Consider the following 16,742-nt stretch of genomic DNA (forward strand, 5'->3'; position numbering starts at 1 on the left):
TCCACGTGGTATTGTTTTCCTTCTGTAGTGTGCGCCTGTGAATGATAAAATCTTTCAGTTTTTGTATGTCTCTAAAAGACTTTACTTTACCTTCATTTCTGAAAGATATTTTCACTGGGTATAGAATTCTAAGTTGACAGTTTTTTTCTTTTATCTTTTTGGTCCTCTGAAGATGTTGCTACCTTATCTTCTAGCTTGTGTTGTTTCTTATGGGAAGCTGACTGTCATTCTTATCTTAGTTCCTTTGTAATATATCTCCCCATCCCCCTCTACCCCTGCCACTTTTAAGATTTTCCATTTATCAGTGGTGTAGAGCAATTTGATTATGTACCTTGGTATAGTTTTTTTACTCCCTCACGATTCTTGTGTTCAGGGTTTGTTGGGGTTTTCAGATCTGTGGGTTTATGATTTTCATCAATTTGGAAGATGAAATTCTAAAGCCATATTTCTTTAAACATTTTTGTGTCTCCTCTTCCTTCAGGTGCTACAATTACGTGCATATTAGGCTATTTGAAGTTGACCCACAGCTCAATGATATTCTGTTTAACTTTTGTTCAGTATTTTTTTCTCTGTGGGTTTTTTGGATGATCTTTATTGCCTTGTGTCAAGTTCACTAATATTTTCTTCTGTAATGTCTAATCTGCTATTAACCTCAATCAGTGTATTTCCTTTTTATTTCATATAGTTTTTATCTCTAGAAGTTCAATTTGGGTCATTTAAATATCTTCCATATCTCTACTTAACATGCTCAATCTTTCCTCCAGCTTCCTGGAGGAAATAGAATACAGTTTAATAAGTACTCTAATGTCTTATATACTAATTTCATCATTTGTATCATTTCTCGGTTCAGTTTTGTGTGATTGATTTTTTTTCTTCTTTATAGGTAGTATTTTCTTGCTTCTTTGCAAACCTAGTAATTTTTGACTAGATGCCAGACATTGTAAATTTTACCTCATTGGGTGATGGATATTTTTAGATATTTTATGCTTCTAAGCTTTGTTTTGAGATGCAGTTAATTTAGACAGTTTAATCCTTTTAGATCTTGCTTTTAAGCTTTGGTGGGATTAGAGCTATCTTTGGAGCTAATTTTCCACTATTGAGGAGAACAACAACAAAACACCTCTTCTGAGTATTCATGAATTATGAAGTTTTTACTCTGGCTGGGGAGAGCAAGAACTATTTCTGGCTCTGTGAGCCCCACAGAGAAGTCCCTGTGTCTTTTCAGTAGTTCTTTTCCGAGGCTGTGATAGTTTTTTCACATCCATGGTTTGATCAGTCTCAGCTGAAGGCTTGCAGGGAACTCTTTACAGATCTCTGAAGGCTCTTCTCTGTATAGTATTTTAATCTACAAGACTCTGCATTGCAGACTTTATCTGTCTTGCTGTCCCCAGATTCCCACCTTCAACTGAGAGAGATTACTGGGTCTGCCTGGGTTCCTGTTCTCTGTATGGTAGCCTGGATAATCCTTCTAGGCAGTAAGCTGGGGTAATCTTAGGGTTTACCTCATTTATTTGTCATCTCTCAGGGATCATGGTTTTCTATTGCCTAATGTTCAATATCTCAAAACCTATTATTTCTTATCTTTTATCTGTTTTTTTAACTCATTGTTGGGTTGCTTGGGAGTGCTTTAAAAAATCCAGTTTCTTGGAATCTGTATTGGCTAATATGAGGCCACCTTTTGAGCAGACATGCATATTACCCAGTGGCTGACGTTATTCCCTCTCTAGCTGGAATGCCAGTATTTTCAGTGAGTATGTACATTGGAATTTCTGGTTAAAGAAGTCAGTCACTTCTTCTAAAAATATGAGTGGAAATATAATTATTTGGAGTAGATGGGTTTGCTAGAATTAGGTGGAAGATGTCTAGAAAGAGTCTATGGAAGCCAGGTGAGAATATAGATTAAGTTGGTATGGCTATGATTTTGGCCAGCAACTTGTGATTTTCTTTCTCTCTTATAACATGATTTTGTAGTTCATTTTTCTCCACCTTCAGCTCAATGGCCAGATGATGGAGCCTGAGAATCTATGGGGAGTCAGCTCCTGGATCCTCACCAGTTATGCTCTATAGGCTGAATCAGTCAGTCAGCGTCTCTGAACCATGGCATCATTACCTGCAGAGAGGGCTTGTACTACATGGGTGCAAAGACATGGTTGGAAAATGTCTAACAAATACACTTAGATCTGTATTTGAAGCCACTTGTAGTGTGCGGAATTATGGATGCTTAATAAATGCATTCTATGTTTGCAAGATATGTTCTTCTCCTAGAAATCTCCTTATCTCCCAGGAGATAAGACACTTCTTGGTAAAGACATTTTGAGTATCACTGAACCCTCCAAAGAGTATTGAGTATTATTGAGATTCTGATGATTATTATTCCCAATTTTGCTTTTCTTCCTGCCACCTCTCTGCCCTCTCAAGGGAAGTGAATGCTCTCTGATCACATGGTGGGAAAGGGCCTCCTTCACTCGACTATAATAATAAATTTATGAAGGGCAACATTCACCCAGTTGAAGTGTAAGTGTACCATTATCACATCTTTATTATCTAGCTTTATACTAAGTATTAAGAGGGAAACACAGACATATAAAATCTGGTTACTAGTCTGAAGGAATTTACTTCTTGTTGTAGAAGTAACACCTACAATTGTGAGATAATCTTCAGGAGACAATTTGCCAACAAAATAAATGGGAACATAGCCCATAGTTTCAGATAAGCAGATGCCATAGGAGGTCAAAATAGGAGCAGGAGAGACCCAAGCATCAGGGGCTGGAGAAAATGACTGATTTTCAATGATGGCTACCTTCCTAAAGATATCAATCCCATAATGCCCAGAAAGCTCAGAGGATGAAGGGCAGAACCAAAGGCTTGAGAGTGCACAACGTGTAAGGGAGGGGCCAGGGCCAAGCAGCCAGCAGAACAGGGCTCTACGGGCAGCCAAAGCCACTGTGTCCTGTGCCAGGAAAGGCCCAGAGATCATCTAAAGATAGCACCCTGGCACAGAGTCATACGGCGAGAGCGGGAAGCCTGGTACTCCTGTACCACACGCTCGAATTTCCTCTGAATATTTACACGCTCAGCATCTTCCAGTCATCACCATAGCCCTACGAAAGAGGCGGGACAGAAAATCATTGCCATTTGGAGAAGAGGAAACTGAGGATAAGGAAGGCTCAATGGCCTTTGCACAGTGACATGAACAGGGAAGGAGAGAAGCAAGTCCAGAACCCACTGGTGCTGTTTCTGGCTGTGTGCCTACGAAGCGGGTACAGGGAAAACTCCTCTGAGGACTCCAGCCTGGGGTAAAGAGAGTCATGAACATAGCATAGGTCCCACAGGGATGATTTGACCCAAATCTGGAACTAAAAGTGTAGTCTAACTCCAGGCAAGGTGAGGGTAAGAGAGGACACTGGCTGTGTGTTTCTACACATCTGCCCATAAAAGAGAGTGGAGAGGGAAGCCAGGGCTCCGTAACCCCCTTCAAGTCAAAGGAGGGGAGGAGGCTCCCTTGCCTCGGGGAGGGAAGAGGGAGGAAGAGAAGGGGAATGCATAGGGAAGTCTGCTTTTTAAGCCCATTAATGAGGAAGAGCCAAGCATCCAATTAACCTGACATCTCTTGCAGCCAAAATATCTGAGGATATAAGAAGCGAATTTAATATGTGGAGGCTTGGGAGACAAGTGACTAATAGTGGAAAACAGCCCCAGTTTATTTAAAAAATAGGTCAGGCCCAACAAATCCGATAGATTCCCTCTCAGCACTTACGGATCCAGGAGACAGAGGGAGTGCTGTGTGGGTGCAATGCCATTTTGATTTGAAGCAGACATTGTTGTTGTACCACAAAGAGACAGCCAGGGCTGGCAGGAGGCGCCCGTGCACAGCATGCAGCTGCTGAGGGCGGCCTTCGCGTCAAGTGACCCTGGTCAGGACAGCGAGTCCCTACCAGTGACCGGCCCAAGGTCACGAAGCCTGAAGGTGGCGGCGCCCACACCCAATCCCAGCCCCTCTACTCTCAGAGCTAAAGTGCTCTCTGTGGCCTTGGGTGCCTCTCTTCCAGATGTCCTTGGTCCGGCTCTGGGAATCTCGGTTGGCTCTGAGATGGCAGCACCAGGCTGCCATCTGAGAGCTATGGCAGAGCTCAGGGCTTCAGCGAGGAAGAGAGAAGGCCTGAAGCTGTCCTCGGCACTGTCAGGACGGGGTTCCTAGCCACCAGCTGGAGAGCCTGTTAACATGCCCAGTGTTGGGTCTCAGTCCCACCCTGATTTCATTGGTCTGCGGTGGGCTGGAGATCCACCAGCGACGGCCGACATGGATTGTAAAACAGAAGCACTGTTTGAAATCAGAGCCCAGGTTCTTTCAGAACGTTAATTTCTAGAGATGTTTATAGATCTCAGGAAAATGTGTGTCACAGCCATAAATGTGATAGTAGTAGATGCCCTAATTCCTCTTAGAAATTTATATTATATAATATTTATATAATATATTTAATATATATACTATAATAAAATCATTTATTTTAGCATTTTAAAGGCTTAAAAGTATTGCAATTAAGAATTCTCTTTATGTAATCCCAGCGCTTTGGGAGGCGAGGCAGGTGGATCACCTGAGGTCAGGAGTTCGAGACCAGCCTGGCCAACATGGTGAAACCCCGTCTCTACTAAAAATACAAAAAAATTAGCCTGGCATGGTGGCGGGTGCCTGTAGTCCCAGCTACTTGGGAGGCTAAGGCAGGAGACTGGCGTGAACCCAGGAGGCAGAGCTTGCGGTGAGCTGAGATCACGCCACTGCACTCCAGCCTGGGCGACAGAGTAAGACTCCGTCTCAAAAAAAAAAAAAAAAAAAAAAAAAAAAAAAAAAAAAAAGCTCTCTCTTTAGCTTATCTGCCCAAACCTACTTGCCATGGAACCTTTTTCTAGGAGTACAATGTGGGAAAATGTTACTCTAGACCAGTGGTTTTCAAACTTTATGGTGTATCAGAATCACCTGCTGGGACCCGTCCCAAAATTTCTGATTCATTGGTTTCTGTCCTTCAAGGCCTGGGAATCTGCATTTCTTACCAGTCCCCAGGTGATGCTGGTGGTCTGGAGACCACACTTCAAGAACCACTGCCGTAGACCCCTCTGCAAGCCCTGGCTCAGCCGAGGGTCCTGGGAGGCCTCCCAGAGTGGGAGGGTGGAGACTGAGAGCAGTGGGCAGCAGGAGCTAAGAGAAGGGGTTTCCAGGAAACACAGCCTTGAGGAGGCTTGACTCTAAGGTAAGAAAACCCTATGTAGGGATGGGCTCTGCCAAGATCCCAGAGTTAGAGTCAGAGATTCTATAAAACAGGGGGTTCCAAATGCAGGACAGCCGACCCTCTGTGACAGGCATCAGTGGCTTGCCCCCAACATCCAGGCCTGGAAAAGGCAGACCTGGAGAGCGTCTGTGCCTACGAAGCCAAGTCTTGTGAAGGGCATGAGGCAGACGACTGAAGAATAAACCAGAGCAAGCTGGGGAGCCCGGGAGGCCACATGCAGAAGACAACACCGTCTCGCAGGACTGGCAACACCTAGATCAAGCTTGTCCAACCTGCAGCCTGCACACCGCCCAGGATGGCTTTGAATGTGGCCCAACACAAATCCACAGACTTTCTTAAAATACTATGAGATTTTGTTTGGATTTTTATTTTTTAGCTCATCAGCAATCGTTAGTGTATTTTATGGGTGGCCCAAGACCATTCTTCTTCTTCTAATGTGGCCCAGGGAAGCCTGGACAACCCTGACCCTCCTCCCCTTTGCCCCCAGACTCTGAGCTTCCAGCCCCGAGGGTAGGAAGCAGCAAGCTAGAGCTACCTACCCTAGCACAGTACACCCCTCTGAGGGGGCTGACTTCATCTGCCAGCCCCGATGATAAGACACAGGGGTGCAGGAGAGTAGAGAGAGGGTGCATGTAGGGCCGTCTTGGCCAAAGGCAGGCAATAAAGCTGTACTTTTGCTTTCTTAGGTGATAGGAGAGGTCCCAATGCCCAGCAGAGCCCTTGCTTGTCTTGCTGCTGCCTGACATTTCACATAAGAATGTTCTTTTTTTCTGCAAACCTCTGGTCCCTATCTAAGGGCAGGCAGATGGTTCTGGAAGAGCTAACCCTTTGTGTAATTATGCACAACGGGAGCCACAGCTTAGATCACAGCCTGGTGAGTAAACACGGGTTGAAGAGAGGTGTGGTGAGTGTCTAAGGGCGACACTGGGCAGAGGGGCTGGCACGAAGATGGGCAAGGAGGGAAGAAGGTGAAGGCAAAAGAGTGGGGTGAGGCCCAGGCTGGAAGCCTCCTGCCACCCCTACTCTGTCCCCTCCCACTGCGATCCTCTTTCTTCCCTCCGTGGGCCCTCCAGGCCAGGCAGGCGGCTGCTGAGGACAGACGACTCAGGTTAGAAAAAGCTCTCTTGACATTTGCAGAACAGAGCAGGATTTGGCTCCTCTAGTGGAGCCTCTTGTTCTCAGGGAAATCATTTTAAAGCTTGGGCTCGTGCCAGCAGGAGCCATTTATAGCCCAAAGGGCTTAGGTTCACTTTGGCTGCCTGGTGCAGAGAGTGCTGGCTTCCCTCTCCCCTCTGCAGGCTGCCTTCCCCCTTCAGATGTCCAGCACCTTCACTCTCCTTCCTTAAAGCTTCTTTTTCCTCTCCTCTACCACCTCTTTCCTATTCTCTTGGAGGTTCCAGTTCCAGATCCACCTCCGGACCTAGATTCCCCTAGGTGAGTCTAAACAAATTCCTTTCCTTCTGTGGGCCTCAGTCTCTCCATCTGCACCCTGACACCTATTGTCTGCTCTCTTTAAACTCTGTCACCTTGGAGAGGTGCCTGCCTGTGCCTACCTCCACTGAAGCACTCTCCTCTGTCTAGTTATTGCCTGTTGACTCTCTTTCTGCCCTCAACACTGGGCTTCCTGCCTGGGCCAGCTGTGTTACCCTTTTCTGAGCACAGGGCCTGGCTCCTGGCAGTAGCTCGGTTAAGCTTGGTTGGGCCAAACTGAGCTAACCATGGCATCAATTTCAAGAGCACAGGTTTTGGCATAAAACAGATACTGGTTGACATCTTGGTTGTACTGCTTGCTATCTCTGGGCCCTGGCAAATGACTGGACTTTGTGAGCTTTAGTTTCCTCATCTGTAAATGTCAGTTACTATGAGGATTTCACGAGATGGTGTCTATCTATAAAGTGCTTGGTGCAGCGCCTGGGGCGCAGTGGGCCCTCAGTCAATGTTAGGTCTCATCACCATCATCATCATCTGCCATCTACCTGCATTTTCAAGGGATGTGGGTTAGGTCAAATATGCTCCCCCAAATCCCCACCCCTGCTTGTGGAAATCCGACCTACCCTTGAAGGACGAGCTCACAAGCTCACATGCCCCTTCTTCAGGAAGCCAGCTTCCTCCTGTCTCCAGCTCTGCTGTGTCCATAACCTTTCATCTCTGTATTTAGTGGGGCCGAGGCCTGTTCACCCCAGTAGAGTGGGTAGACTAAGACGATCGCACTTTATTTATTAGGGAGAAAAACTGTGCTGAAGCTGCCCTGGGTAAGGCCAGTCTGGGGGCAGAACACTGTGTTGGGGGAGTCCTGATCAGCTGCTGGCGTGGTGAGTCGAAGGCAAATCAGAAGTATTGACAGTGGAGGGTGATTCTCACCATATCAGGGAGGCAGACAACATCGGGAGACCTCCAGCAAGTAACAGGGCCCTGGGCCTGGGCCTTTGGACGGAGGTGGGGAAAGAGCAAGGCAGGGTGCTTTCTCTGCCCTGGGGCCCAAGAACCCAACAGGACAAGGCTGGAGGCGATGGTGCAGAAACAGGTACCAGAACCGACTCCAGGGCAGAGTAGGCAGGGCCAGACCTCCAGGGTGATGTGGGCACAGGAACCCTGGAAGGGACTGGGGGCACTGGAATGTCCAGTGGGGAGGAACTTGGGCACAGTGAGCAAATTGGAGGTGAGATAGCTGCAGCCATGAGCAGACCAAGACGCTGATGTTGAGAGTCCAGCTGCCCATCCGAGTGTGATTCCAAATCAAAGTCACCTTCACTCAGAGACTCTGCTTGCCTGGTGTGGCTTAGGGAGGAGTTGAGCCTTCTGACTTTACGGAGGAGACCACTGTCATCCCCCAAGACCTATCCCCTGTGCTCCTCAAGTCTCAAGAGCCTTCAGTTGTGGCTGAACAATCATGTATATCTCTTGGAGATGCATCTGGATTCCTATAAGGGTTCCAATTTGCCTGCATAGGATCCATAGAATACCCATATGTCTCTTGTTTCTTTCACAGGGCTGGCACAGTGCCTTGCTGTTGTAGAAGTTCAGCAGGTAGTTGTAGAATTTAAAAGCATCACCCCATGTAGCTGAATGTTCAGGGATCACAGGCCACGGCTGCTTCCCACCCACTCCCAGCCTTCAGGGAGAGGGCACGCCTGTCAGCCAATGGGCAGAGTGCCAGGCTGCAGACCAGGGTCTGGGCCAGTCATTTATTTGTCCCCATGACCTGTGGCTATTGAAATGAATGCCCCCAAATCCATGCATCCTTTTGCCTCCTGCATGGCACACAGCAGACACTTCATAAGCTGGCTGTTGGGGAGAGTCTCAGGGAGCCCCATGGAAAAGAGAACCTTGGAATCAGAGTTGAATGACAGCTTATGGGTGCTGGAGGCCCCTGTGACCTTGACCGTGCACAATGCCCAGGCCAGCTAGGACTTTTTCCTCTCCTTAGTATATTTAAATGGAGTCAATACTGGGGTCAGCTTCATGCACACAGCCTTCTTCAGCCCTAGAGGTGAGGTGATCTGCACAGCTTCCTGAGCAGGGTCCTCCCTGGTGGCTGAGGTGTGGAGGGCCCCAGCCAGGCTGGATGGAGGTTGACTTTGTTTCGGAGCCCTTGCTTGGACACCGGAGTGCAATGCTCGGGCCACACATCCTTGGAGGAAGGGCAGCCTGGAAGTGGTGGAACAATCTGTCATGATCATATTTTTGTGTAATCAAACACTCTTCCCATAATACCTTTAATGGCCGCATAGTGTTCTATTGTGTGGCTACACCACAGTTTAATGTCTCACTTTGTGGAACATTTCAGTTGACTCCTACCTTTTGTCACTAAGGACAGCATTGTCATGAAATTCTCAACAGCTACATCATTATGATGATCCATGATTCTCTTATGGTAAAGTCCACAGAACTTCAATTGCTGGGTTAACGGATTTGTGCTCTTTAACACTTCAAGTACATTTTACCAAACGGCCTTTCTAAAAGTCTTGACCTATGTTCATTCCCACTAGAAATGTGTGAAAGGACCTCTCTCTCTGCAACTCTTACATATGCAGAGCTGTGGTTGTTTTGGTGGGAGAAGAGCTTATCTGGTATTTAAAAGCTGTAAGTTTTCTATTTGAATTTGAATTTACCTGATTTCTAATGAGGTTAAACATTTTTGTTGCACATCAACTTGCCATTTGTATTTCACATGTACTTGCCTCATGTGAACAGATTATCCAATCCTTTCCCCAATATTACATTGTGGGTGTTCATCTATTTTTGTATTGGCTTGTAAGAGCTCTCTACGTATTAAGGGCATTAACCTTTGTCTGCCACATATGTTAAAATGTACTTCTCGGTTTATCATTTGCCTTTTAATTTTGTTTATGATATTTATTGTCTGGAACTGCATTAATGTCTTCTTGCTAGACATCTTCTCTTATATGACTCAATGACATTTCAAACTCTGCATATCCAAATTGAAATTCATTATTTCCCCCCACCCCAACCTGCTCTGCCTGCTGACTGGCTTATTTTTGTTAATGTCACCACCATTTCCCTAGTCACCCAGGCTTGAAATGTTGAAGTCATGTTTGATTCCAGCTCCTCTCTCTTCCCCTACATTTTGTCAGTTGCCAAAGCCTGTAGAGTCTATTTCTGCACTTTCTCTGGCAGGCAGCCCCTCGGACACCCCAGTAGTTCAGGCTCTCATTATTTCTTGACTGGACTTTGAACATAGCCTCCAAAGTTCATACTTTGCCTCTCTTCCATTCCCTTCTTTTCCTTGGCCCCTCCTGTGTGCTGCTACCACATCTATCTTCCTAAAGAGGAGCCCAAACACAGAAGTCGCTGCTTCCCTGGTTACAAACCGGCATTAGCTCCCCGTTGTCTTTTTATTTAATTACGACCTCTTAGCCTGGCCATAATTTCCTTTCAAATGAATCTCTCACTGTCTCAGCCAAGCTGCTCCCAAACAAACTCACTGCTCTCCCGCCTCTTGGTTGCTCAAGTTGTCTCTTCCTCCACCTGCCAAAATCCGTTCAAAAAGCTCCCACCTCACCCCACCTCCTGCTATCCCAGGGCTTCCTGACTCTCTGCATTAAAGTGAATTCTCTTTCCTGTGAACCTCCAGAACAATTTGCTTGAACTTCTCTTATAGAACAAACCTTATTCTAGCATCTATCAGAGACAATAAGGGTCTTAGAATCTAGAAAACAGGGTCCTGGGAGGGCACAGTTCCCACACGTCTATTTCTTCCACAGGACCTGCACGCTGCCTTGCTGTTGGAGATCTGTGCAGTAGGCAGTTGTGGAATTAAAAGCAACACCCCATGTCGCTGAATGTTCAGGGATCACAGGCCACTGCCGTTTCCCACCCACTCCCAGCCTCCGGGGAGTCTTAGCCTGTGGAGTCCCAGGAAGCACATGGAAAAGAGAGCCTTGGAACCAGAGTGGAGTGACAGCTAAGGGGTGCTGGAGGCCCCTGTGACCTTGACCATGCACAATGCCCAGACCAGCTCCGACTTTTTCCTCTCCTTCACATATTTAAATGGAGTCGATATTGGGGTCAGCTTCATGCACAGAGCCTTCTTCAGCTTTAGAGGTGATTCTGCAGCCTGCACAGGAGTGTGCACTTGACACAGTCTATTTTTAGCCTCCCAGAGACCGTGAGCAACATCCCAAGCTGAGAGTGGGCACACCTGCTGCATTCTAATGAGGCAGCCCCACTCGCCTCTGCCAGCCCACCCGGGATCTCACCGACCTGAAATCTGATGTTGCTAAACTGGGAAGTCTGTTTATTTCCCAAGGGCGGTAGCCTAGATACACTGGGAAAATGGGACCATCCCACTGCCCCCAGCTCACTCCCCTGCAGCCCTGGACACAGAACAGTCTTGGGACTGCACGGAGTGATTCCACGGAGGGGATGAAATAACTTGGCTTTCTTGATCTTGCTGTGTCCTAGGATTCCCGTTTCCCTTGCTAGAAAGGAGACAGTAAGTCTGAGCTGACCCAGCTCACAGACAAGAAAATCGAGACATAGAATAAGGACATGATGTATGTAATAATCATAAGCACTTACTATGTGCCAGCCTGTTCTAAAGTCTTTCCATATATTAACTCCTCCAAACTTTTGGACAAATTTTTCAGGTAGGTTTTATTATGATTTGTGTTCTATAGAGGAGGAAAAGCTGAGGCACAGTGATGACAAATTATTTCCCAAGGTCACACAGCCAAGAAGCGCTGGGTTTCAGAGTCAGGCAGTGTGGCTCCAGGGTTTGTACTTTCAGCCAGTTTGCTATCTGCCTCCTAGTATCTATTTTTAATTTTACTAGAGCCAGGATAGGACCCAGGAGCCTGGATTCCCAGCTCTAGAGGACTGACTACTAGATAATACTCCTTTTTTTATTTTTCTAGTTCAGCCCTGCTTTGAGGCCTTTACTGTGCCTTGTACATCTGGGTCTCCCGCACTCCAGGCAGAGGAGGTCTCCTGGCATAACTGCTTCTGTTGCAGTGTTTGAGCTTCTGGGCTCCAATTGCTGTCTCTGGGCTCCAGAAGCTCTGTGGACCCCCATCTCCTTCTCCCTGCTCCGCCTAGCCTGTGGAGGACCAGGGAGCAGACAGTGATGGGCAGCAGCAGTGGATGTAGAGCTGGGCTGGGCCTCAGGATTGGGGCACCCAGAAATAGCAATAATTGGTCGTGTGGAGGCCATCAGTGTGGGTATCCACAGTGCTGAATTCAGGGTAGAACTGTGAATCAGAAACTAGGGGGCAAGATAACAGGTAGGAGACACCAGAACCTAAGACATCTGCATTTTGGGGGCCGTATCCTCTTCTAGCTTGATGCTGCCTGTTGAGTGGAGAGAAGCCCATGGGTTCACGTTCCTGAGGATGCAGGTGGGACTTTGTTTCCTCTAACAAACTCTTACTATATGCCTGGCCCTTTTCTAAGCACTTTGAAATACAAACTTGTCTAATCCTCAGGACAACTCTAGGAGGCAGGGACCATTTTATTCCCATTTTAGAGAAAAGGAAACTGAGGCACTGAGAAGTTCATAAGTTTGCCCAAAGTTGTATAGCTGGGAAATGGCAGAGCTGGGATTCAGCTCCGGAATCTACACTCTCAGGCACCATGCTGTGCTATGCATCTTTCCCTTTATTGAATGTTTCCTATTTGCCTCCAAAGGAAGATACTATTTTCCCCATTTCACAGATACAGAAACTGAGGCCTGCATTGCTCAGGTCACCTAGCTAATAAGAGCTGAAGGTGGGTGAAATCTAGGTGTGCGTGGCTCCTCGGTGGACTGCCATCTCCGGGCAGATCACAGCCATGAGCCCAACTGCTGGGAGCTGGAAGGGCTCACCTACCTCCCTTTCAGGAAGGGCTGCTGCGGCTGCTTGAGGCCGGGCTCAGGGAGGGGGAAGGAAAGAGGATCGCAAGCCCCCGAGGGCGGGACCCCGTTGTCTCTCCTAACACCCGACCCCCTTCTCTTCCCCTCAGGTGAACAGCCCCCCCTCCCAGCCCCCTCAGCCCGTCGTCCCTGCTAAGCCCGTGCAATGTGTCCATCATGTGTCCACTCAACCCAGCTGCCCGGGACGGGGCAAGATGTCCAAGCTGCTGAACCCAGAGGAGATGACCTCGAGAGATTATTACTTCGACTCCTACGCCCACTTTGGGATCCACGAGGTAAAGTGTCCCGAGTGGGTGGCTAATGGGGCGAGGCTGACTCTGCTGTTCTGTTGTTTTCAGAGGCAGCATAGTGTGTTCAACTCCTTACCGTGGTAAAGGGAGTGCTCCCAGTGTTCCTGAGTCCTCTGACCCTTTCTCCAATCTGGGGGGCCCCTCTGGGAGGGGGCCAGGCCAGGCCTGGAGCAGGGGAGCAGGCGAAAGTGTGTGTCTGTATGCTCCATGGCCAGAGAGAGCACACAAGGTGCTTACGGTCCGTTTGTTTTACATTCCAGCTCCCGTGTCTCTCCCCAGCCATAAACCCAGCTCATCTAGTGTGGGCTGGATAGCGCTGGTCTTTGGACCAGGAGCTCAAATGCTGCAGTCAGAGTCCTGAGGCAGCAAGGACCTTTCAGAGGTCATGATGTGCATTCTTTTGACCAATGAGCACCTCCGGGGGAAGAGGTGCAGGAAGCTTTCTTGGGAGCTTGGCCCAGGTCTGACACCCTGATTGATTGTCTGGAAATTCTTATGTCTAAATGCCAGTTTACCCCATAGCAGGGAAGACTAATGTTGACTATGGAACAGAACAGAGCCTCCTAACAAGAGGCATCCTGGCCATAGTGGGGGCCTAATGGTGCCCCTACTGTATATCTTTCATTATAATCTCCAGCACTCTCTCCAGCCACCCCAAATAAACAAGTAGGATTTACTGAGTGCTTGCTAAGTGACAGGCACAGTTCTAAGCACATTATACGTATCATTTCATTTAAACTCTATGAAGAAAATATGTCCGTGATCCTCTTACAGCATAAAAGAAAAAATTGAAAAAGGAACAAAAGTTTGCTTGCTGTGCAAATCGGTTTTCAAAACAAGTCTTGAAGATCTTCCTTCCACGTACTCACTGCTGTAAACTCTTCCTATGTGGAAATGATGACCCTGCCATTGCCGGAAGGGTGTTTAGTAATAATAGCCAGCTCTTTTGTTTGTTTGTTTCGTTTTAGTGCTTACTACATGCTGGTGTTGTTCCAAGCATTTTATATTATTGGTTCATTTATTCTTCAGGTCAATCCTGCAAGGTTGGTGTTATTGCTTGTCCCCATTCTCCAGATGATTTAGGCCCTTAAGAATCAAATCAACCCTCATTCATCCTTGATGGTTTTTGTGTGTGTGTGTGTGTGCGTGTGTGAAAGGCCACAAGCTAGTAGATGGCACAGCTAGCAATCAAACCTTCACCTTTTGTTCCTAACCATCATGCCATACAGCCCTTAAAACAAGTTTCCTTTCTTTCCATCTGGAAACTGTAAAAATTAAATTGCCATATTTGTTCCTGCTGGTTCTTCTGCAGCCCCACATGGAGGTAGAGGGTGGAAGGAGGCCCCTCAGTTACTTCTAGACTCAGGGGCTCAGCCTCATTTAATCCAGGGAGGCTCAAGGTTTGGGTCCCTGAGAACTGTTCACCATGTAAAACCATTAAGCCTGGACCTGCAGGGGAGGAGGACTGGGGCCTGTGTTTGGTCCAGAAGGTCCTGGCCCAGGAGGGCCTGGACAGCTGAGCCTGCAGCTTCTGGGAGATAAAATGCCATCTCAGGGCAGATGGATGAACTCTTACCCCTTCCTTGACCTTGCTCTCCACTGGGCTAGGGATTCCTGGAGCCCCGTCCTTGGCCTGTGAGAGGCTCTGGGGGGCAAAAGAGACTCTGCGAAGGCCCCTTCCTCAAGACCTTGTCCCTAATTAAAAGTCATGTTCTCCATGTGACAAGTTCTAACAGGCCTGTGGCTCTGGGTACCCATTTCAGGACAGATTCTTGGGAAAAGAGAGCAGTTCCAGGGACCCCAAAATGTCTCCTCTTGGGCCTGCCCAGAACTCCCCCATTAGAAACCAAACAACCATGAGGTGCACCTCAAGCCAGGTCTGCAGTCTCCCCTCCCCACTTGGAGCCTCCGTGATCGGCTTCTTGGACACCTCCCTCTGAGTTGCTAGGTTCCTGCTGAGCCACACCTTTGGCATTTAGAGTGTGCTCCACTAGGCTATTACTGATCTCTATAATTCCTTTGGGACTTGGTGTCCCCAGCCTGTTACCTACAGCTTGGCACATTGTCTGGAGAGCAAAGGCTTGTTGACATGGCTGCTAATCCAGTCATTCAGGCGATGCCTGGCCAGCACCATGACCCAGCACCCAGGGGAGAGGACATCAAGTTTCACCAAATAAATACTAGACCAGTTTCCCTCAATTGTGTGTACTTATGGAAAAGTCAAGCTTGTGCATACATATATATAAACATAGTGCGGGCTGAGCAGGGGACTTAGAGTAAAAGACCTGTGAGTCATAGATCACATTCCTGTCCTGGGAGAGTGCTTAGCAGCCTTCTCATTGGGAAATACTTCTGGACATCTAGCTTAAATCCCTCCTGCTGCTGCTATAGACCATCTCATAGGTCCTTTAATGCAGGAAGAGCTAGGTAACCTTGCTTCCCCCCGAGGTCTCCTTTTACCCTGTTTTCAGTTTCCCAGATCATCTGCATGAAAGGAGGTGGGGGACACGTGGAAGAACTTTTAACACCATTCTTCGCAGAGAGAAGGCCTACCCAGTTCTTGTTATCAAGCACCAGGGATCTCTGTTCCATGCCAGATGGATCGTGGTGATGCCCTTGCCTCCTTGGTCTGGGCAAGACCCATATTTCTGCATCCATCTGGAGCCACGCTGGCCATTTGGCAGTCTTCTCCCCATCATTAACAAGACCCTCACACGGTGCGGAGCAGCACCACCGGCCTGCTGATTAATAGCCATCAGTGAGTGTTGAGGAAACATGGTGTGGATGGATTGGGTTTGATTAATCTGTAAATACAAACAAGAAATGCTGAGTACAGGGGACTATTGGGGCTGGAGAGCACAGCAGGGGGTGACTCTGGACACTTCTGTTCTCATCCCATGCTCCATTCAGAGACAACTCTGTCCCCAGCCTCCAGAGGGCAGGGGCTAGCGAGAGGAAGACCCTGGCCTTCCAATTTAGGCCTCTCTGGGAAACATGGAATCTTGAACAGGAGCTGAAGTGGAAGATGTGTGCTTCCTGAGGCCACCACCTAGAGAGGAGGTGGTAGGCTCCATGACCTCCCAGACCCCAGCTCTGAAATCTCAGCGTCTCTAACAGTTGGCACTGGGCTTGGTGCCTCAGCCACGAGAAGAATCTTTGCCAATGCGGCTGTCCCTCCAGCACCCTGAGCTCTGGGTGCCAATCCCACTCCCGGCCAGCTCCCTTCCTTTGACACTCTCGCTGCAGGTTCTGTTGAAACAGACTCTTTGGGGCCTTATAGTCCAACAATTTGTCAATGGGCAGTCATATATTTAAGAGGCAGGAAAGCCAGGACACAAATGAATCCACAGCTAGAGGCTGGGAACTGTTTTCCACAGGGTGGCATGTTCCTTCCTGAAATGTCTTGGGAGTTCTTTGGGCTATTCTCCCAGGAAGGGGATAGAGGACCTCTTCTTTTGGTAAGTCAGGTAGGGGAAGCCTTGCTAAGTCACAACTTCTGTTCTCCCAGAACTTGTACCTTCCAACCTAACTCCTGGGGTCTGGGACCTCCAGGAAAGGAGACTTGGCCAAAAAAGCGACAAAGGCAATGAACTAAAGGGTGACCACTGGGGGGGGTCTCCCCATTAGCAAACATACTCTCTGTTAGGTTTTGAAGGGAAGGCAAGGGTTAAAGAAAGACACGCCCACAGAAAGAGTGCAGCTCGACAGCAAATACAGGCTTCATGTCCAGCATAAAACCTACAGAAGTGGGGGACCGCCTAATGCCAGAGCCCCCTGCTACTTACAGGCTGGGGG

General features: G+C 48.0%; 1 protein-coding gene across 2 annotated transcripts in view; it reads left to right on the forward strand.

Moving 5' to 3' along the window:
* PRMT8 (protein arginine methyltransferase 8) overlaps positions 1-16,742 on the forward strand; it is a 168,148-nt gene that overhangs the window by 102,152 nt on the left and 49,254 nt on the right. For both annotated transcript variants that reach the window (XM_054663021.2, XM_024347641.3), the window contains one exon: positions 12,747-12,932. In XM_054663021.2, coding sequence (XP_054518996.1) covers positions 12,852-12,932 — 81 coding nt within the window. In that variant the 5' untranslated portion in view covers positions 12,747-12,851. The remainder of the gene's footprint in view (positions 1-12,746; positions 12,933-16,742) is intronic.

This window comes from Pan troglodytes, chromosome 10, assembly GCF_028858775.2.
Source record: "Pan troglodytes isolate AG18354 chromosome 10, NHGRI_mPanTro3-v2.0_pri, whole genome shotgun sequence".
In the NCBI taxonomy this organism is placed as follows: domain Eukaryota; kingdom Metazoa; phylum Chordata; class Mammalia; order Primates; family Hominidae; genus Pan; species Pan troglodytes.